The 21,911-nt window shown below is 38.7% G+C and overlaps 2 protein-coding genes across 5 annotated transcripts in view; both read left to right on the top strand.

The window, feature by feature from the left end:
* Window positions 1-4,599, top strand: part of LOC113964503 — an 89,683-nt gene extending 85,084 nt beyond the window's left edge. The window contains exon 2 of the mRNA XM_027676854.1: window positions 3,785-4,599. Coding sequence (XP_027532655.1) covers window positions 3,785-4,374 — 590 coding nt within the window. The 3' untranslated portion in view covers window positions 4,375-4,599. The remainder of the gene's footprint in view (window positions 1-3,784) is intronic.
* The window catches only part of TLR3 (toll like receptor 3), a 45,203-nt gene that overhangs the window by 15,292 nt on the left and 8,000 nt on the right, over window positions 1-21,911 (top strand). Inside the window, exons 1-6 of one of the 4 annotated variants that reach the window (XM_027676548.1) lie at window positions 9,029-9,141; window positions 11,974-12,422; window positions 13,783-13,974; window positions 15,640-17,465; window positions 18,054-18,222; window positions 20,228-20,271. In XM_027676548.1, the coding sequence (XP_027532349.1) occupies window positions 9,105-9,141; window positions 11,974-12,422; window positions 13,783-13,974; window positions 15,640-17,465; window positions 18,054-18,222; window positions 20,228-20,257 (2,703 nt within the window). In that variant the 5' untranslated portion in view covers window positions 9,029-9,104 and the 3' untranslated portion in view covers window positions 20,258-20,271. Of the gene's footprint in view, window positions 1-9,028; window positions 9,142-11,973; window positions 12,423-13,782; window positions 13,975-15,639; window positions 17,466-18,053; window positions 20,044-20,227; window positions 21,767-21,911 lie in introns of those variants that run through there. The other 3 variants (XM_027676547.1, XM_027676546.1, XM_027676550.1) reach the window with 3 other exon arrangements.

Raw genomic sequence — 21,911 nt, 5'->3', positions numbered from 1 at the left:
TTCCTAGCAGTGAATGGTAAATCCTTACTTCTGGTAAATTAGGTCAGAATCCACCCAGTGGAACCTGCTAGGGAGCAAAATGTCAGTCTTAGATGGAATTTTATTATATGCTCTCTTCTGATTCCTGATCCTTATGATTCCTAAGTTTCTGTCTGCCTGGGGTGAAGTCTCATTACTGCAGCAGGGACCCATATTTTAAGTGTATAATTTCTATATCTCATTTTCCATTCTTTCATAGATGCACGACACACTGGAAGATTTCTTTTTGCCTTCACTGCCCATTTATATTATCATCAAATACCCCCTAATATTTGAGAAAATGGAAACCCAACAGATAATCAGTTTCCAATGTTACAGACATGCTGTTTTAGTTGTGCTAAACAGAGTGGTGACTCATACTTCCTTAACACTGTTCTTCAGTTTTAACTTTCCCTAATGCAAATTAGTCTGAATGTTATGCTGTTATTCTGTTAAATTCCCCACTGGATCAAAATTATAGCCAAGTTACTGAGGCATGAGGTAATTAAATTCCCTTATCAGTATTGGCTAATGGAGAACAACACAGCCATTACCATGCATGGGACCATATTTATATGCAAATGCCTATCTGTATTTGCAAACAAATATTTCCAAATTTATTTTGTATGCTCAAAGCAGTAAGCTGTAGGCAAAAAGAAACTGATCCCAGTTAATGCATTTTGTGCAATATAGAAAAAAATTGTAATAGTCTCTAATTTCTAGACATTGAATCAGGCCTGGTGCTTTATATTTTGGTTTTAAAATGTTTTCTTGGACTTCAGCTTTTGTAGATACATTGCTGTCCAAAACAGTCATATTTTCAATACATAAAACTTGTCTTGCAAATTCAATGGAATTGTAAATGTGTATCATCTGTTAAACCTAGTATTTTTTTAGCCAGTTACAATAAGACATACTTCTCTATTTTTTGTTCCTTTGTTCTGGCTAGGAAAAGGAATTGAAAGATATTGTTCCATGCTTTATTTATAGATAAAAGCTTTCACAATCTTAATCTTAGAAAAGCAACAGATGCTTAAACTCTGCAGATGAATTTAGTAATAATTTAATGCACAAGTGTTGGGATTCTGTCCTCGGATTTTAATCTAACAAGATTACAGTCAAAGCCTGTTAGTTTTTCTAGCAGTTATGATTGACGTTTCTTTTTTTTCTTCTCTGTGAACGATTTCCTAACTTTTTCTGTTCCTCTTGCAAAGAATGGGCTACAATGGTGCTGTTGACAATGGACCTAAAAGAGCTGTTGATTGGATTCAAATAGCTGTTGTGTTCACTTTGATTCAGAATGAAAAATTTTAATTTTAAACACCTGTAGAAGTTTTATTTTAAGAACATTGAATCATGTTACTTCATCGTATACATTTATTCAGTTCATCATTTTGTCTTATATTTGTTACATTGAAAACATACAGGTCCCGTTTCCCATTACTAAAATAAATTACTTCTAGATATCAAAATTTAATTAGAAAGTTGAAATGATTTGGTATTTCTTATTTGAAAACTTTGTCCAAATATTTGTTCTCTTAAGGACCGTTACAATTGCTTTGACTATCCTGCTCAACAAACCAAAAACTATAACTAAAAACATATTTTGCTGTTTTCAGTAGCTAATCTAAGACAAATTTAAAAAAATCTTGTTGGGAGCGATGTGCAACTACCCTTGAATCCTTCACAATAATACAAAGCATTGCCAAAAATTACACACAATTAATAGAACATACAGAAGCAAGATCATCTATCTGAAGTCCACTAGCACCATGTAAACAGTGATATTTCCGTAAGGCTCACAAGGAATATTCACTACTTTTAAAAGCATGTTCATGATTTGACTGCTAGCTTGTAAATGAAATCAGATGCAGCAATTTATATATATGGCTGCTGTGATACACCCTAGAAACTTTTTAATACCTGGCAGTTGATAATCTCTCCTTTCATACCACTGAAGTTAGATAGGGTTGAAAATATATTTATTTTGGTGAGGAAAAAAATAACCTAAAGAATAACTTATTGCTACTGTATCCATATTTTTATGACAGACAATAGAAAATAGGTGTGGACAAGACATGTACTGGGGCCATTGCGAAAAAGTAATTTTGGATTTGAAGTTAGCTGTCAGCAGAGCCAAATATTTCTTTGGGGTAGGGAAGTAAAAAGGGTGGTTTATCTCAGTGTGTTTGCATATTTATTCACTATTGTGCATCTTACCTGATGTGAGCTCCAAGTGAATCTGAGCATTTAGGGCTTTGAGGCCACAGTGACTACTCAGGAAAAAAAATCTATGGAAAAAGATACTGAGTATAACTGAATAGATATTTTAGTAAATGGAAAGATAAAATGCAGCAGTGGCTCTTTTAAATACAGCTTATTTTCAGAAGCTAGAGGTTACACTGCCATCAAAGGCATAGCCTTTGGTGGGAAAATATTCCTAAAAGTGGTAGGCTTGTCCTAGTGTTTGTTACCTGTGTTGCAAGCATGAATGTAAATCAAATGATGGAATTTCTTCTTTATTATTAAAATTTGCTGCATTCACAGTGAAACCATTTAGCGTGGGAGCCACTGTATATGATCTGCACAAGGATATAGATTTCCTTTTGGAAATATATCATAAAACCATAAATGAAAATTTGCCAAAAAAAGGGGAACATCAAAAAAAGGAAGGGATTCTGAAACCAGACAATTAAATTCTGCGGGGAGATGCTGTTAAATAGAAACTACTGCACATCAAAAATCTTTAATATGCATGCTTAATTGAGAAAGCTGGAAAAGAACAAGATTTTAAGAAGACTGTCACCTTTTGGGGAGGGTTCTTAGAGGTAGAAAAATATTTCCACAATACAAGGGTATCCAACTCCTAAATCCCAACTTCTTTACAACGTCAGTATGAAAAAAAGCTAAAACATTTAATAGGAAAAAAATATACATAAGTCCAGTGCTGCAAACATGAAACATCGAGATACCTCTTTTAAAAAATGTTGGCATAATGGAGTGAAATGTTTTGACCTTCTAACCCTGTCTAAAAGGTTAACTTAAAAGTGACTGACTTCTCATTTCTCTGGCTCCATGGTTCTCTCTTTGGGATTAGAATTCTCTGGATGGAAAGTAAAGGCACTGACATAGTACGTGTACTGGTAGTGATGCATCCTCGCTGGAGCAGTGGAACATGCAGAGAAAAGGGTTGCAAAGGCTGCCTTTGTTACTGTCACAAAAAAGAGAGGAGAGGTTGTTTTGAACAGGAATCCATCCTAGAGCTGAAATCTTAGTTCTCTAACTTGCATCCTGGGTAGGCTAAGTAAAGCAACCTAATTGTACTGAAATGAGCTCTCATAAATGCTCTTATTGGGCCAGAATTTTTCAGATGTGATCTGTTCTGCTCTGATAATGTGACTTATTCTGCAGGTGCAGTTGATCTTTACAGTCAGTGCAACACATCAGAAAACTGTACACCATGGTGTCAAAGCTGATGAGCAAATGTTGTAGTTTATCTGTGCATGTTTGCTGGCATTTTGCATGTTATCTTCAGGTAACAAACACTTAGCCAGAGCCACTGCTCATGGCTGGCTACTAGGTAGCTTAAATCCAAAACAATGTCTGGAGTTCTCAGCTACCTGCTCAGGTCATGTTCGCAGCTTTTATTCACAAACATTTTTTTAACTCCACAAAAGGAATATAAAAGAAGTGCATGGAAACAAATTCTCCTGTCCTTGAGGTTTGGGAGAATGCTAACGAACACAGTCTGCCTGCCGGTCCTCAGGTACCCTTTTCCACATTTGTGTCAACTCTGAGCCTGATCTCCTGTTGGGCTTTCTGGACAGTCTGGACCCAGAGATGTTTCTCAGATGTGCTGATTCAGAATCAACCTGCCTGGAAAAGCTGGAGAAAGAGATCTTTGGAGAAACAAATTCCATATCGACCTCCATCTCTCCTCCTTTGGGGTCCCCATCAGCTAAGCTGGAGGCCATTGATGAATTGATAAGGTTTGATCATGTATATACAAAGCCCCTAATACTGGAGATTCCTGTTGAAGCAAGCAACCAAACCAATATGCTAGTGAAAATTGAGAAAGAATCTCTCTTGTCATCTGAAGACGAGGCTATCCCTGAGGTCCCAGTGTCTGTGAAGGAGGAACCTGTAGACAGCTTCATGCCTGAACTGGGCATTTCTCATTTGCTTTCTTCTCATCGTAGCCTTGAAGCCTCAAACTACTTGTTGGATGCCTGTAATGACTCTGGGTATGAAGGATCCCTGTCGCCCTTCAGTGACATGTTCTCTCCACTTGGCACTGACCATGTGTGGGAGAATAGCTTTGCTAGTGAACTCTTTTCCCAGCTGATCAGTGTTTAACTTGGTAGTGTTAACTCCCCTTGGGTAACTGTCCTGGCAGATATCAGCATATGCCCCTTTGTGATGTGTGTATGGGGAAAATCAAGTGTATTCAGAAAAGTGTTGCTCTCTTCTACCCACGCTATTAGATGGAGTAATGGTATGAAAAAACACAGGGTGTCATGCCCTGCCCCCCCCATCAGTGTTGGCTTATGAGGGAGGAAACTTTGTTTCTCAATAACTTGCTTATTCTATATGAACCAGAAAATGTTAATTTTGCTTTACATTTAAAATTTTAACACCAAAAACTCAGTGGGATAGTCATGTATAGACAACTGGAGTAAAACTTTAATAGTCTCTACATCTTACAGCTTTACTATGTAAATGTTTGTTCTCCATTTGCTATGTAGAGGTGCTTTCTCCATTTAATATTTAACTGTATTGGTGCAATTAAAATGCAGTGCAGCTCACTGACCCTTTTTTGCTTTAGATCTCAGTGGGGAGGGGGGAGTATCTGGGCCTTCCAGAACTTAAGTTTAGGTCCCTCAGTGTCTCATCCTACCAAAAGGCACTGATAAGTAGCACTTGCACAGTGTCTGTAGCTGGATGCTGTAGCAGCTTCTTCTCAATGTGGTAGAGGGGTTTGTGTGAGGGCCAGAGCTGCGAGAGCAAAACCTTCAGCCTCAATAAGGAAAGTGGGTGGCAGGAGCTTGAAGTCTGACTAAAGTCACGGTGGTGTCACCCTGGTGTGGCCAGTAATGCCAACCAAAGTGCTCAGTCGGAGGGGAGGTGGGGGCAAGACAGACATGGGGTGAAAAAGGTGCAGATTCTGTGTTAGCGCGGGATATTCTGAAGCATCAAATGAACTTCACAGAGAGAATTTAAAATATCACAGCAGGGCTATCTGTTGCCCACATCCATTTATTCCAACACCACAATATTAAAAACACTTGAAGAGACAGAAGAAACTGAAATTTTATACTGAGAGAGCTGTTGCAGGTGTTTGCACAGCTGCTCTTGGTTTCAGTGCTATTTCATGTTTTGCATCCAATTTTGACAAAAATAACTTGGGGTGGGGAGGGAAGGAAACGGGGGATGGAATGGGAGGGCTTTGGTCACTAACATTCAAGGAGATAGGACTGCTTTGGATTACGAGCTTCTTGTAATAAAGCATTCCATCTGAATAGTGGACAGAAATAGAGACTACAGCTATGCAGTGTAACAAATTTAGATTAAATACGCAAGTAATCAGAGAATAGGTTGCTTTACTTTCAATCTGGCAAATAGGGATGACTGCAACAGGACCCTTAGTATCAAATAAATTGTTGTGAGTCCAAAAAGCAAACAGAAGTGAGGATTTGATCTGTGCTTTTGCATTACTTTTGTTAGCATTATTGGGACTTCATATGACATTAAATTAATTTCTTAACTAGTGCAACAGATGAGTAAACACAGTAATTGATGGAACTGTCTCTGTTCAGTGCCACAGTACCTGTAGGCAATGTGTGTGTTGCTGTGAATTTGACATTTGGGACTGAGTCACTGTAGGCACAGCCCATTCCTGTACGAGGTTCCTGCTTATTTTTGTGTCTTCAGGAGCTGATCCCAACTGTAGGGTCAAGTGGAAGTTTTAGTGACATGCACATTCTTCTCTATCTCAGGTTATCAATGATGTTTCACTTGTGATGGTTTAGCATTAGAGTTGCATTTTCTGTGCACCTTAAAAAAAGCTACAGTGATTAAACTGTAATAATGCAGCAAGAAATGGTGTCCCAGCAAAATGGCTTCATTGAGCATTCAAGAACCTGCCTGGAAAACCTTAATATCCACTTATGTGTATTTGCAAAGAACATGTCTCCAGCCTTTATGTTTAAAGGTGTAGAAATTCTGTCATTAAGAACTTTGAGGGGAACAAGAAGGCCAAAACTGAAGGAGTAAGAAAGAAGTAGCATAGGGCTCAAAGACACGTTACCACCTGATACCTCCACAATCGTAGGTACTTTGACAGCAATGCTTATGCAGTTGCTTTTGGTTTTTTTTTCATGCTAGCTCAGATTAAGATACAGCAACATTAACTGCCAGGATAAGGAAGAGTGGAGACAAAAAGTTAATGTGAACTATTTTGGCAAACTGCTTAAGAGAGAAACTTGTGCTCATTGCATCATGTTTCATGAGGAAAATGTAACCTTTGCTTGCAATGAATAAGGGTGTTTACGTTTCTTACATTCAGCTTTTGATACACCATTACAAAGGCAGGGCCTGGTATCATACACACACTTCACAGTGACTAGATCTAAGAACTCAGCAAGAGTAATTCGGCTTAAACTGAAGACCAAAGTAGGGTCGCCTTTCACAAAATTATAGAGGCAAAGAAAAACAGTTTTCTTTAACAAAAACACCTGAAACACCTGGAAAAGCTGTCTAGGCAGGAAATGGCTGAAGGTAATTTGTTAAGCTGAGGACAAAAGTTGGTGAAAGCACCGAGACCTGCTACCTCCATGTCTGACAGACATTGAAGTCCAACAGCTGTATGTGAATGGCACACTGAAAGAAATATGAATACATGCAAGACATGGCCATCTTAAGCAAAAAATCCCGTACCAATTATCAGCCTTGCCTATGCTTAAACCTTCAGCAAGAAAAACCACCAGCAAACCCAGCTTTGTAAAGGACTGCTTCAGACAACATTGAGAATGAAACAAATGATACCTCTGCTGCATATGACTCTCCTTTGTTCTTAAGCCAGCCAAACTGCAGTTCTCAGCTCCTAGGCAAGGTTCTCCTGAGTAATTATTCTGAGTCAGTGGTTTAAGAAAGATCGGGGCTCACAACTTTGAGATTTTAAATTGCTTTGATTCATTCAAGTAGTTGGTGGTGGTTTGAACCAGCATACTGAGTAAAGTGTAGTTTGATAGCTGCACGCATAAGCTTTTTTGGGTACCCTGTAAACTTATTTCAACTTACAAGCCTCCCCTAGAGCAGCCAAGCGTTTTGAAGCCAAGGCTGCGCCCACAGCAGGGGCAGGGAGCAGTGGGGGCACAGATTCCCTTTTCTCCTCTGTCACTGCAGCAGCTGCCTGTTGTCACTGACACAGAGCACCGTGATCCTCAGAACCATCCGTGGGCATTAGGCAAAAGGAACGGGATGTGTGGTATGGAGCAGAAAGCTGCTGCCTTCTACTGGAGGAGTAACTCCCCTGCAGCATGTCCTATTTCTGCAGGCAGGGAAAGCATGTCTGTCCTGTGGCTAAAACCACCTCCGGGTGGAGAGTAATCAGACATTGGAATGGGCTGCCCAGGGAGGTGGTGAATTCACTGTCCCTGGAGGGTTTTAAGATGAGACTGGATGTGGCATTTAGTGCCATGATCTAATAACCATGGCGGTGTTGGATCAAGGGCTGACCTTGATGATCTCAGAGGTCTTTTCCAACCCAGTTGATTCCATGATTCTATGACTCTATCAAGGTTTAACTGTGAAATGGGAATGAAAGAGGCTTTAGAGCCTTTCAGCTCCAAAGGAACTTGGTTCCGGTCTCAGTTTGTGTCTTAACTCCAAGAAAAAATACTAATTTATATTCAGCAGTTGCTGAAAGAATTCAGAGAACAGAAGCTGGAAGTAAGGGCCCTAACCTGTTTGTTACCCAGCCTACCTCCTGGGCAAATCTCTCAATAGTCCCAGATTTAATGTGATATAGGGTAGAAACCAGCACAAGCTCCCTCCCTCCCCAGAGCTCCTGATGGGTAAGCAGTTAACACATTGCTGCAGGCTGTCATTTCAAACACTTTCAGTGAATAAATAGATCCCAATTTATTCTTTCCTGTGTTAGTCTGCAGCTACCCAGTCTTCACTCAAGAGGGGACAGCACAACTACTTAAATATGTAAGGCAAATTGAGGTGTTGGTGTGTCCTAAGTACAGCTGGATGAGCCCTGCAGAGGATTCATCAGTGCCAATGCAGCCAAAGCAGTAGCACTTCTTGTCACATCCAGAGGCTTATACCGAGGAAATCCTCTCCAGGAAAACTGATGGACAGGCCTTTGGGAAAGCAGGAACACAGGAATTCATAAACAGTATGAAAAGGACAGTATGAAAAGCTGTAACTGAAACTTTTACTTAGACTTTTAAAAACATTTTTTTAAGATAAAAAATATTTTATTATCTCTCTTAAAAACGAAATATATTACTCTCTCACATAAACAAATTTTCTTTTAAAAAGGAATATTTTACATGGCTCTGTAGGTATCATTGGTGATTTGTTTCTCCATTAAAAAAGTAATATTCCTCTGTCAGTAGTCTGTTGTTCAGGGTATCTGCTTTCGGGGTATGCCCACGAGGATTTTCAGAGACACTGGAAACAGCTAGGAATAAATTGTAATGGAGTTTTAAGCAGGATTGTGTGATGCTGCTGGTGCTCATCTGTGACACGTCTGTGCGCTTAAATCGGTTTCTGTCAGCCATCACAAGTGGCAGCGCAACTCTGAGCCACCTCCACCTTTGGCACCTCCGAAACCTTTCAGACCCGGGCAGCTGGGTGCAGCGGGGGGGGGCAGGGGCTGCGGGGCTCCGGGGCTCCGGGGCCGTCCGTCCCGCGGCTGTCGGGGCCACCGCCCCTTCCCCGCCCCGGAGCCGGCCCGGCCGCTCGTCCCGCTTCCCACGCCGCGCCTGGCCCTAATTTCGGTTTCACTTCTTCCGGCTTTGGGCAAAGTGTTTCCTCATGGTTTTCGTGGGCTCAGGAACTCGTGCAGTGGCAGGATGCCTCTAAAGGGGACTAAAGGGGATAAAGCCCCAGGTGAGTGGGTAAAATTCTTTACTTCATAGTAATAAATATGGATATCGAGGTGCAAAGGCAAAGTGCTGCTCAGGATCTTGGATGATTTCTTTGATCTTGGATTTCTCTTAACTTTCAAGCCAAGTCGGTGCCACTGAGTGTGCTTAGGTGCTTGTGCCCAGATATGGGTCCCCAACTAGCAGAACATATTTTTGTGTTTTTAAAGAAAAAGCAATATAGGTGCAGTGGGAAAGTCCCTCCCTGGGAGATGCTGAATGCTTTCTTGCTAAATTCTCCAGTTTTTAAAGTTCTTGCTCATAATGTTAAAACTGTAGTTCTTTCTTTTGCCCATCTGTAAAAGTGTCCTTTAAGTCTGATAATGGGTGTGTGCTTTCTTCATTAGACCCCCTGTTAAAGCTAAAACACGTAAAACTGACTCCAGATTTCCTGCAAGAAAAAACCAGAAAAAGGCAGCCCATCGGGCCTTGCTGGAAGTCAGCCAAGGAATTCCCTTTGTGACTGTGCAGTACATTTCTTGTGCCTTTCAGACTTGGAGAGGAGCTGGCAACAACTGCTGCAAAGCCTGGCAGCTATCTGATCACCCTAAAATAAACCCTGAGACGGATGCAGACTAGGATGCAAGCTTCTGTCACAGGCAAGCTTCCCTTTTGTTTTCCTTAGCGTTTCCAACAGCTAGGGTGCAGAGGAATGAGGTAGGACAAGTGGGCCTTTATTTTCCTCAGCTATAGGGACACGGGTGCCGTGTCTGGCAGCAGCTGTGGCCAAGCTGCCTGCAGGACCAACAGATTCAGTTACTTGCTGTCCCCATCCCTTCCCTGTTTGCCAGTGGTGAGCGAATGGAGAGCCAGGCTGTGTGAGCTGCAGGACATGGATCAGGCTGACATGCAGTAAGCAGCAGGGAATTGTTTTTCATTAAGGTTTATTTTAAGTCATCTTTTGCAGTCCTTTCTGTAAGCCTTTGCAATGCTTTAGGTCTGTCTATCCCTCGCTTGTATCCTCACTCCCATTGGATTTTACTAATGTCTATCCTTAGATGGTTGGGTTGCTCCCACACTGGCACTCACAAGGTTCCCCTCTGGCCACTATAATGTGACTTTTGGTCATTGGAGCAGTCCTAAAGTGTGCCCTCTGAAAAGGCAGGTTAGCCATGGAGCCAAACTCTGCTGGGGTCTGACCTTCTAAACTTCTGCCTGGCTGCAGATTGCAGGGTCAGTTCTTTAGAGTGTCTTGTTATTCTAGTGGAAACTTGTCTCTTTAGAAAACATCAGTTCTGAAGGATTCTTCTTTTTCTGTACAAATGTGCTGGTTTAATTTCTTGTCTCATTTCTTGCTTTATTGTTTGCTATTGTGCAATACTCTAAGGTGCTGAAAGCTTGATCATGTTAATTAAACACAGGTTCCAAGAAAAAGAAAAGGGGAACTGTAGAACTAAGAAAGCTCGTATTCCTGTGAGTTAGTCTTTTGAGAAGCTCTTCCTGTTAAGTCTAGGAAGGTTAAATTACCAACTATAGACTGTTTTGTACTAGGGCACTAATACCATTCTCTAGCTGAGAATTTAACTCACTGGTAAATTGAGGTTGGCAGGTAGGTTCCAAATTTATTGGCAGAAGGCAATACAGATATGTGTGTATTGAGATTGTGGAGACACTTATAGCTTCAGGGTTGAAAGTATAAGCTTTCTGTTTTTTAAAAAAAGAAAAAAATGAAGAAAGGAACCTCAGCTTACTGTTCCCTGCTAAAGCATGGAAAAAACATTCTGGCAAGCACTCACAAAGTATTTGTTCTCCCTCTACTAAAGATTAATTCTGTAGAGAATAATATGGAAGGTACAGAGAACTCTTGATTAGCAGAAAGGCTATTAGTCAAGCTCTATGACTGAGCAGGCTGGTCAAACCCTTCTGAGTTCTTACAGCTTTATTCTGGTCAGAATTTATGTGGAATTAATTTTCTTCCTTATCCAGTAAAGCTGTACTACAAGATCATGAGCTGAATTTAAATCTAATGGATACTATATGAAAATGAACAAAATGTGAAAAAGCCTGAGATTCATTAGAAATGTAATGACTAAACAGGTAGAGCCATAGAATGGAAAGAGGTTGATACTGTTATGGAAATGTTCAAATGGTTTGGGGTGGGGTATATAAATTCTTAAATGTATAAGTTTCCCTGGAAGTATTTGGATAAATGTATTGAATCTATGAGCAGTGCCTACACTTTGGCTCTTCTCCATTTCTCTGATTAGGTTGGTACAGATTTATTTTGTCTACTCTTACTTTCTCATACACTTTTCTATAGCTTGGTATTCCCTCCTTTGCTATGAGATGGAAAGATGGTTAGAATTTTGTGACTAGCTTGTAAAATAAAAACTGACAAGAACTGTAAAATGAAGTGGTATATTATGTATTCTTACTGCATATAACTATAAATATTTTATGTGTAGATAAGCTCAGAGCTCAGTGATGAACATTAAGGGGCCTGTGTACAATTTATTATATTTATTGCATTTTATGCATGTTAAAGCAATGCAAGATTAATCAGAAAAGGGAAAATGGTTGGAAATTTGCATTGATAGTAAATAAAGTTGGTAGCTTTTTGAACATACCTATTTTTATGTTAGACAATATTATTGCTTTTAAATAAAACTCTTTATTTAGAGAGATGATTAGACATAACTCTTCTGCAGAAATGAATGCTACTTTATGGGTTAAAAACACTGAGTGTTTTCTCAGTATAAAACATACTTTTTGAGCCTGGCTGGCGTAGCCTTCAGTTTAAGATGCAAGTTGAGTCAAAATGATTGTAATTTGCACTGTGTTCATTTTGCCTTTGCAGATAAAATAATGGGAAGTGCTGTTCTTTGGTGGAGCGGCTTATCTGTCAGAGTCTTGTTTGTCTGCTGGCTGTGTGCATCAGTTGGAAAGCAATGTCACATCCAAAATGAAATGGCTGACTGCAGTCACCTAAAGCTGACTCAAATTCCCTTGGATCTTCCAAACAATATAACAAGTTTGGACATTTCTCATAATCAGCTAAGACAGCTAGGTCCTGCAAATCTGACCAAGTACAGCCAACTGGTTTACCTGAATGCAGGCTACAACAGCATCTCTAAACTGCAACCAGAATTGTGCCGAAATGTGCCCCTGTTGCAGATTCTGAAGTTAGAACATAATGAATTGTCTAAGCTCCCTGACAGAGTCTTTGCTTCCTGCACCAACCTGACTGAACTCAACCTAGGATACAACAGACTAAATATAAAAAATGATCCTTTCAAAACCCTGGAGGTAAGCTTTAGAAATGCACATTTTGATGTAAATAAAGTATAAATAGGGAAATTACTGTATTTTCCAGTGTGTGTTCATAACAGCTGCCTTTGCATCTAAAAATACCCAACATATAATCCACAGTTTTTCTAAAGAAGAGGCCTAGAGGCTTTTTCTTTTAAAGCACACTGGAGTTTCAGCCATCCTTATGAATCAATGCTCTCCATTCCTTTTTCCCTGTTGCATCCCTTTGAGGCACCTCTCCATACAGGATATGTGCTGAGAGAACAGCAGCAGCAGCTGATGTACCGGGCAAAGTGGATGGTGTGGAATCTGAGTTGCCTGGGGTCTAAAAGTGGTAGCTGGCCTAAGTTCTTAAGGTTGAGGTGTAATTATTCAGACTTTGAAGGCCAGTGCTTAGGTTGAAGGTAGTGTCTCTTAGGACTTTAGAGTAAAAGGGGTTTTATTCTACCTTTGTTTTTCCTGATAGTTTACATGTGGTTAAACACTATTCTCTGTAGCAGAGGTTGGGGTATCAGCACAGGAGGCAGGAAAGGACTATTCCACTGTCTTTGCACCAGGCAGGGAATCATGCAAAAGGAAGGGCCTAAGGACACAGGAAAGTGGATACGAATTGTTGTTCAGTGTTCTAATGAGTGTGCACGTTGTTTTGAACAAGTCTGAATTTTTCTGCTAAACACAGTATTCCAGTTCAGTTATATAAAATGTACTTGTTTGCACTGTAGGACTGCTGACTCTCAACTAAATATGAGTGCAGCCAGCTTCCATGCTGGGAACAGAACTGAAGTTCTAGCCTTCCTCACTTTGCTGCTGCCACGTTAGTGATGAAGACCAGGCTTGGGACACCTCCACGCACATTCTGCAGACTTGCCTTTAGGGCAGCATATTGTCCTTTGCAGGTGCAGGAGGAATCTGAGCACCTGGGCGTGAGCTGAAGGATTGCAAAGTGTACAGTACTGATCTTTTTAGGCTGCTACTGTACTCCTCTTCCCCGTCCTCACATCCCATTTATGGGGCTGGACCACAATGAAGAGAGTGGAATGCAATGTTTAATACTTCAGTAGTTGTAACTGCAGCCACCTCTAGGCTTTTGTCACTTTATCTGGAGCAGGAGGGCTTTCAGTGAATTAAGGAATTTTAGCTAAACTAGTTCCTTGGTTTGCAGTAGATACTTTAGTGGATTAAGACCATGAACACTATGAAAGTAACAGCTCTGAAAGATACAGAAGGCTTCTTCCAGCAGGAGCTTGAAAGCTGCTATTACAAATTTATTTTAATTGTAGCATTGCAACTAATTCTAATCAGACTCTAATGAAATATTCCTAATTTTTTTTTTGTGTGTTATACATCTTCTCTCCAGAACTTGAATATTTTGGACCTGTCTCATAATTCTTTGAAGTCGGCCAATTTAGGATTGGAGCAACAGTTGAAGAACCTTCATGAACTCATGTTGGGTAGTAACCAAATCACTGAATTAAAAAAAGATGACTTTGGTTTTCTTAGCAACACCTCATTGAATAGCCTTGATTTGTCATCAAATCCACTGAAAGAGGTAGGAAGCATCTGAACAGAAATTCAATGGGTGTAATTATAAAATGAAACTATCCTGATTTATCCTTTATGGTTATATGGCATTTACGTTACAATTTTGATCCACTGAGGTCAAAGATAAAACCATTCTGTTGTATAGAGCATTACTCCTGACTTCTAGTAGTGGTACACATAATTATTTTCCTCGCACTGAAATCGGCACAGGCTGGTTCCATGTTGGTCAGAGGTCTCAGGCAAAAGCTGGATCGAGATGCTCTGAGAACCCTTACCTGGTATTTTCTATGCAGATTTTTTTGGTACATGCTAAAGGTGAACATCTGACATACTTTCTAAGCAGGGAAAAAGTTGATATTACGCAAGGCTGATTACACAATCCAGGTGTTACTTCCTAGTTAATAAAAGAGAACGTTCACTTGTGCCTATGGGGTACCCCAAAGAAATAATCATTGCAGAAAAGTATACTCACTCCTTTAAATAAAACACATGGGTGTGTGTCTCTTTCACCTACCTGACTGTGCTCTCTGACCTGCTTCTCAATGTTACAATACGATTCCTTCAGGAGTGATGGTGTGGCAATTCTAAATTAGTTGACCCTCAGCATATGAATACTGAATACACATTGAATTTCCTTGGTTTGTTTGGTTTGGTTTTTTGTTTGTTTTGTTTCCCAATTGATTGATCTCTAAAGAACTTTTACATAGAAATTACAAGAATATTTTAAAGTGGCATTTTAAAGTGGCATAAACTTGTACCACTGCTAAGAGGTAATCCCACCACCATCTTTTGCTTGGCCACTTCATCCCTCCCTCTTTCTGATACCAGCTTTAATGAGGCTATGCATTGGATCATTGGGGAAACTCTACAGATTTTTTTGGCTTGGTTAGCTTGTAGTTACTCTAGTTCCCTATCTGGTTCACTATGTGACTGCATGTATGGCCATGCTGGCACAGGGACACAGTGTGTGGATAAGTAGATAGAACTGCTCCTTTCTTGGGCAGTGCTACTGAATGCTAGTTTCAGTACTGCTATCTGAAAGCAGCCTTATGCATTTGAATAATTTTGACAAATAGAGTATTTAATCACTCAGCTGATACCTTAATCAAGATGAGGGGCCACTGCTATGATAGATGCTTCTGATTCATATTGTGGAAGCAGGTGTGAGTATTACATTTCAAAGTAGCTTCTGCTTGCACAGAGAAACTAGGTTTCTTCTTGGCTTCTGAAGACCTAATAACTTTTTTACAGTATATCTGGTTTTGCACTAGGATATTCGTATCCCTAACAGATACCAATAAAAAAAAGCTGAAGAAAGATATTATCACAATAATTAGGATACTTCTAGAGAAAGAGTTTCAGTAGTTGGATAGAAAATTGTAATTAACTTGTATGTCACTAAGCAACTTCCTATCTTCTTCGAAAAGATGAATAAAAGATCATACTTAGATGTATGATAATCATGTTATAAATTATAGAAGTATTATCACAAGAAGTGTAAACTCCAAAAAGTGTTTGTCTGAACTTGGCTGTGAAACAATCTGAGTGTAGTAGTTCTATTCTGCTTGAAAATCTTATTTGAAAACCTTTCCAAGTTTTGGCTTTATTGGTCAGCTTTCTTACATAATCCCCTTGTTTAGGTCAAGACTCTTTTTTTTTCGTTTCCTTTCAGTTTCATATGGGATGTTTACATACAATTGGAAATCTGTATGGCCTCATACTGAACAATGTTGAACTTGGTGAAAATCGCACAAGGAAACTTTGTACAGAATTATCAAACACAGAGATTCAGAACCTCTCACTCAGCTATGTGAAACTTTCATACGTTCGCAAGACAACTTTCCAGGGGCTGCAAGGAACAAATCTTACAATTTTAAACCTTTCCCAAAATTCTCTGTCTGTGATAGAAGATGACTCATTTCAGTGGCTTTCAAGTTTACAATATTTAAACCTGAAGCATAATAATATTCACGTATCTTCACGTTCATTTTATGGATTATCCAGCCTTAAACATCTGAATCTCATGAATTCACTTACTGAGAAAATAGAAGATTTTTCCTTTCATTGGTTATACCACCTGGAGTACCTTATAATGGATAATAACAATTTTCCAGGAATTACTGCTAATATGTTTACAGGTCTGAACAACCTGAAATACCTGAGTCTCTGTAACTGCAACATAAACTTACAAAGAATAACTAATAAAACATTTTCATCACTTGGTAATTCCAGTTTGCAGGTTCTCAACCTCACAAAAACCAGAATCTCTACAATAGAAAGTGGGGCATTTTCTTCCTTGGGACATCTGAAAATTCTTGATCTTGGTCTCAATGAAATTAGTCAACAGCTCACAGGTCATGAGTTTAAAGGTCTCTATAATATACAAGATATTTATCTTTCCTATAATAAAAACTTGACTTTGCGAAGTGAATCATTCATTTTTGTCCCAAGCCTTAGGAAATTGATGCTAAGGAAGGTAGGTTGCAGTAATCTGGCACTTTCTCCTTCGCCTTTTCATCCTCTACAAAACCTGACTGTCCTGGACATCAGCAATAACAACATAGCAAACATAAAGGAAGATATGTTTGATGGACTTTACAAACTTGACATACTGGATTTGCAGCACAATAATTTAGCTCGACTTTGGAAACATGCAAATCCAGGTGGCCCTGTTCTTTTTTTAAAAAATCTTCCCAATTTGCAAATTCTTAATTTAAAATCAAATGGGCTTGATGAAATTCCAGTTCAGGTTTTCAAGGGTCTGTTTCAATTAAAACACTTGGATTTAGGATCGAATAATTTGAATTTGCTTCCAGCAACTCTGTTTGATGACCAAGCCTCTCTGAATTCATTGAACCTTCAGAAAAATCTGATAACCTCAGTTGAAGAAGAAGTATTTGGCCCACCTTTCAAGAGCTTGAGAAAACTAGAGATGGATTCCAATCCCTTTGATTGTACCTGTGAAAGCATTGCTTGGTTTGCTGATTGGCTTAATATGACCCAAGTAGATATACCTGGACTACGGTCTCAATACATTTGCAACACCCCACCTAAATATCATGGTAGTCTGGTTTTGTATTTTGATAGCTCGGCCTGCAAAGACAGTGCTCCATTTAAACTTCTTTTTGTGATCTCTACCACTATTGTGATGCTACTAATTTTTATTGTCCTAACCATCCATTTTGAAGGGTGGAGAATAGCTTTCTACTGGAATATTTTAGTAAATCGAATACTTGGTTTTAAAGAATTTGACAGACAACAGGAAGAGTTTTATTATGATGCCTACGTTATTCATGCAAGAGAGGACAAGAACTGGGTGTCTAAAAATTTCATTTCTCTGGAAAAAAATAACCACTTTGAAATTAGGTTTTGTTTAGAAGAACGGGACTTTGAAGCAGGCTTATCTGAATTTGAAGCCACAATTAACAGTATAAAAATGAGCAGGAAGATTATTTTTGTTGTGACTGAACACCTCTTACAGGATCCCTGGTGTAAAAAGTGAGTAGGATATAAAATTTTATCTGTAAGGGGGGAAAGTTAATTTTTTATGTATAATTTAATAAAAAATAACATTTAATTAAAAAAAACCCACGCAAAATTTACTTTAATAAATTTACTTAATATATTATAACTTCAGAATAATTTCTGAGTTAGTAAAGTTAATTGCTCTGCATGTACATACACTAGTGGACATTTGAACATCTCAGTCAGTGGTTTAGGCATTTGTTTTGTTTTGTTTTGTTTTTTTCTCAAAAAGTCAAGCTGCCACCTGTGGAGATTGCTTTCCTTAAAATTACAGTTTTGAAAAGTGCTGATTTTTATTTGCCTTTAAATGAGTCTTTTCACCTTTCTTATGTAGTGATCTTGTAAAGAAAGGAAATTTGCTAAATAAGGGTATATCAAGATAGTAGACTTAGGTTATATTTTTAGAGGCTAATTTTTTTTTTAGTTAAAAGGCAACTAATTTAAGAAAAGTAATGACCATTCTATATCACAAAATAGACATTAAGACCCCTGTTAAGAACTGTTTGTCTTTTTTTTCCCCACATGAAAGATATATTTATTTTTGTCTTGTTTTTGCTTCAGATTCAAGGTGTATCATGCTCTTCAGCAAGCTATTGAGCAAAGTCGGGACTCCATCATACTGATCTTTCTTCATGATATCCAAGATTTCAAGTTGTATCATGCACTTCACCTGAGAAGAGGAATGTTCAGATCCTGCTGCATCTTGAACTGGCCAGCCCAGAGAGAACGAGTCAGTGCATTTCATCAGCAATTAGTGATGGCACTTAAATCTAATAGTAAAGCGCACTGATTTTTGAAAGTACAGATTTGAATTATGGGGTCATTTTATTGTATATTTTCTATCACTGGAAGACTAGCAAGCCTTCATGAACATCTGAAAAGGTTTGTCGAGCTGGAAAGATACATAAGAGTCGCTGTAATTTAAATTTACTTATCTACGTATGTGTTTTTGCTGATATTTTAATTCAGCTGCACTGGTGTTAAAATGGATCACGATTGATAGTCATTTCAGTCAGTGTATTAAAAATGAGGTAGAAATTCTGAAATGCAGTGAGAATGACTTAATGTTCTAGGTAAAATGCCCATCTGATGTAGGATAGAAGAGACATAGACTCTAAGGGGATATGCAAAACAGAATGCATTAATGATAAAACCAGCAAATTCTGTGTTGAAGGTAGAGTGGACACTACTTCTGGCTTTTGTAACACAAGGGGAGATTCAGTGAAACTAAAACTGGAAAGCTTTCCTTGTGAAAAACAGTAAGTAACATGGAAAATTACTTCTGTAGTTCAAACCAAGAAACAGCAGTTTCAAAGTGAGTTTTAAAAGTTTTGTTTTAAGAGAAAGTCACTGGGCCCTGTGAACAGGCTGTTCAGAACATGCAGTGAAGGATTTGCTTATGCCTTCTGGGTGGAGCTAGTACTGGTGACTATGAAAATTGATTTTCAGGCTGATGGGGCAACTGATTTAATCAATTTGGTATCATGCAAAAAATGTTTTTGCTCTTCCCTGCTGAAATTCAGAGAGCTGGCAGCAGGACATTTGTACTTCAAGATGTCGCCTTGATTCTGTGAATGCACATAAACCTGTATGCGGGCCTGTAAATAGAAATTGAAATTGACGTGAAAGGTAGCCAAGGCACAGCTGCTGCACCTGTATAAAATGAGTAAAGGCATAGATATTTGTAAAGCATAACCAGAAGACAACTTTATGGAGAAAATGGTGCTATTGTAATTTCATTACCAAAAATTTTGTTACTGGTGAAACAACAAAAAAGCCATACCCTCCTCCTCAAAGAAATAGTTTTAATTGGTATTAGAAATGTTATTTTTTCTGAACAGTTACAGCTAGAGTGGGAGAAAATGTCAAAAGTAGATGAATTTCAAATTTTTTGTTTCCTTTTTTCTTTATGACTGTACGTAGTTTTGCCTTTGACAGCTAAAAAAATTAATTTCTTGTATATGAATCTAGTTTAGTTTTTTCAATAACATACATACTTTACAGAAACATGGACTAGTTGGCAGTCACCAGGGCATTAAGGTTCAAACATATGAACTACCAGCTTGATCTGGAGAGAGCTGAGACTGAGCAAAATGTGCTCTGAAAGGATGTTTATAATGTTTAAGACTGGTCAAAATGTTATAGTGTGTCTGATCACAATTTATTGTAAATTAGACACTAGGCAGTCATTTGTATATTTTTGTTAATATTTAATTGTTGCTATAAGGACTTTATAAAACTGTGTCAACTTTTGGTAAGTGTGTGATCCTTCAATAGCTCAGGATTATTTTAAAATATTTTTTAAATTTTCCCCCTAGCATATCCCTCATCAATTTCAATACCGCCATTACTACAAGAATGTTGTTTTACTGCTTTAGAAGACAGCTTGCATATAGTTCTGTACTTTACGTTTGAAACAGCTTCTCTCCTGATCTGTTATATGCATAGATGAAAAACATGGGGTTTTAATAGGTTTCTTATGTCCCATGATGATAAAAACCTAACTGAGACAAATAATTCATAAAATAGGTTTTGCATGCACTGGAATAGTGAAGGGGGTGTAGATGTCTTCACTTGCTTACAAGTCCTGAGTGAAGACAGAAAGGCTCTGTTTACAGCTGAAGTGATAGATGATGATTCCGTAATTACAGTAATAGGATTATCCCCTTTGTGATGCTTTCATCTCATCTTTCTGACCTTTTCAGGCAAGTGACAAATTCTTTCTTTATGCTTAGGCCATGAAAATTGAGGAGGCAAGCTGGTAAGGATGGCGTGCCAGGTATGCACCATGTCAATTGTTCCTTCTCTTATTTAAAGACTAACATGTGAAAGGGTTCCTATGTTTCCTAAATCTGTAATGACACATAGCAGCAGAATTTCTCTTTCCACATCAATATAACTTGTTTCGAAAATGTTAGCAGTTCACATGGATATTAAAAATGACATAAAAATGCAGAGAATGCATGGAGAAATGATGAGGTGAAATGTGATACAAGAGGTCAGACTGTATGATCAAATATATGATCAAATGTTTTTTTCTGACCCTTAAAGCCTGACAAATGACAACATGTGTAAATTCTATAAAGATTTTTCTGTTTACTACAAATGTCTGCAAAGTTGGTTTCAGAACATGAAAAAAAAATTATGAATGCTTAGTTTTGTAATATAGATAAGAATACAAATTAAAAGTACTTGCTACTGAGTGTAAAATAATTTTAAATGATAAAAATGTGATTATGATTTCTAAATAGTTATTTTAATATGTAGATTCAATTTAAAATAATTTCCCGCAGAAAAAGACATTAAGGCTCACAATGAGAATTAGACTAATGTTTAAAAAAAAAAAAAAGCACAAGGGCAATAAGGACAGGGCCAGTGGTTATCAGTTGTACCAGACAAAATTTTCACATAAATTTTCCCTGTTTTTCTAGAAGTTACCTACTCCTGCTCTGCTCCTGTACATTTGTTTGACAATATTATTGAGACTACATAAATGGGCTTTCCATGGCTAAGAGCTGTAAGTGCTTTCAGGATTCACAGTCCATATCTGAGCTGTCTAGTTTCTTTGCAGTGGGCAGCATCAGACTATATTATGCTGATTTGCTGAGGAGTTGAGCACCAAATACACGAAAAATAGTTCCAAACTTGTAATGACAAAGATAGTACCTAGGACTAAAGAGGAATCATTTGTATTGAATGCAGAATATGTAAAGAACTTGAGCGAGGCAGAATGCTCAGGTCTGGAAATTTGGGGTGGAACCTGACTGTTTCTGCAGATATTGAATGTCAGGGAGTCATGGTTTAGGAATGGTCCCCAGTTTAGTGTTCCCACTGCAACACTCCAAACCACTTGCTCCCCACCCCCCTGTGGTGGGCTGGAGAGGAGAATTGGAGGCACAAAAGGTAAAGATCATGGGTTGAGATAAAGACAATTTACTGCAAACAGCAATGAAATAAAAAACTAACAGTAACAGGAACAATATTAATAACAGAGTGTACAAGAGAGGCGATTGATTCACATGCAAGTGCTTATCATGCAGAACACAACGTTACCCGAACCAGTTGCTTCACACTACCCAACTGGAAGAGACTCCTTTTCCCCTTGTCCCAACTCCCCTTTGCTCCCTACACATGACATGAGGTGGTATAGAATTATCTCAGGGTCCTAGCCATGCTCCTCCTGGCTACTGGAAAAATTAACCCCATCCTGGCCAGAACCAGGACACAGGGAGTAATGAACAAGTTACAGTGCTGTTCATAATAGGATCTATTCCAGGTCTTCATGCAGGGGCTGCAGCTGAGGTAAATATACTGCAGGGGCTGAGCTGAGGTAAATATACTACACACCAGTGACCTCAATTATGCTACTTTCACTGCAGCTCAGTCAGGGCTTTTTGGCATGGTAGGAATAAATGCAGA

The sequence above is a fragment of the Neopelma chrysocephalum genome, unplaced genomic scaffold, assembly GCF_003984885.1.
Source record: "Neopelma chrysocephalum unplaced genomic scaffold, ASM398488v2 Primary Assembly neopelma1_42, whole genome shotgun sequence".
In the NCBI taxonomy this organism is placed as follows: Eukaryota; Metazoa; Chordata; class Aves; order Passeriformes; family Pipridae; genus Neopelma; species Neopelma chrysocephalum.
This window is presented reverse-complemented; position numbering and strand designations above follow the sequence as displayed.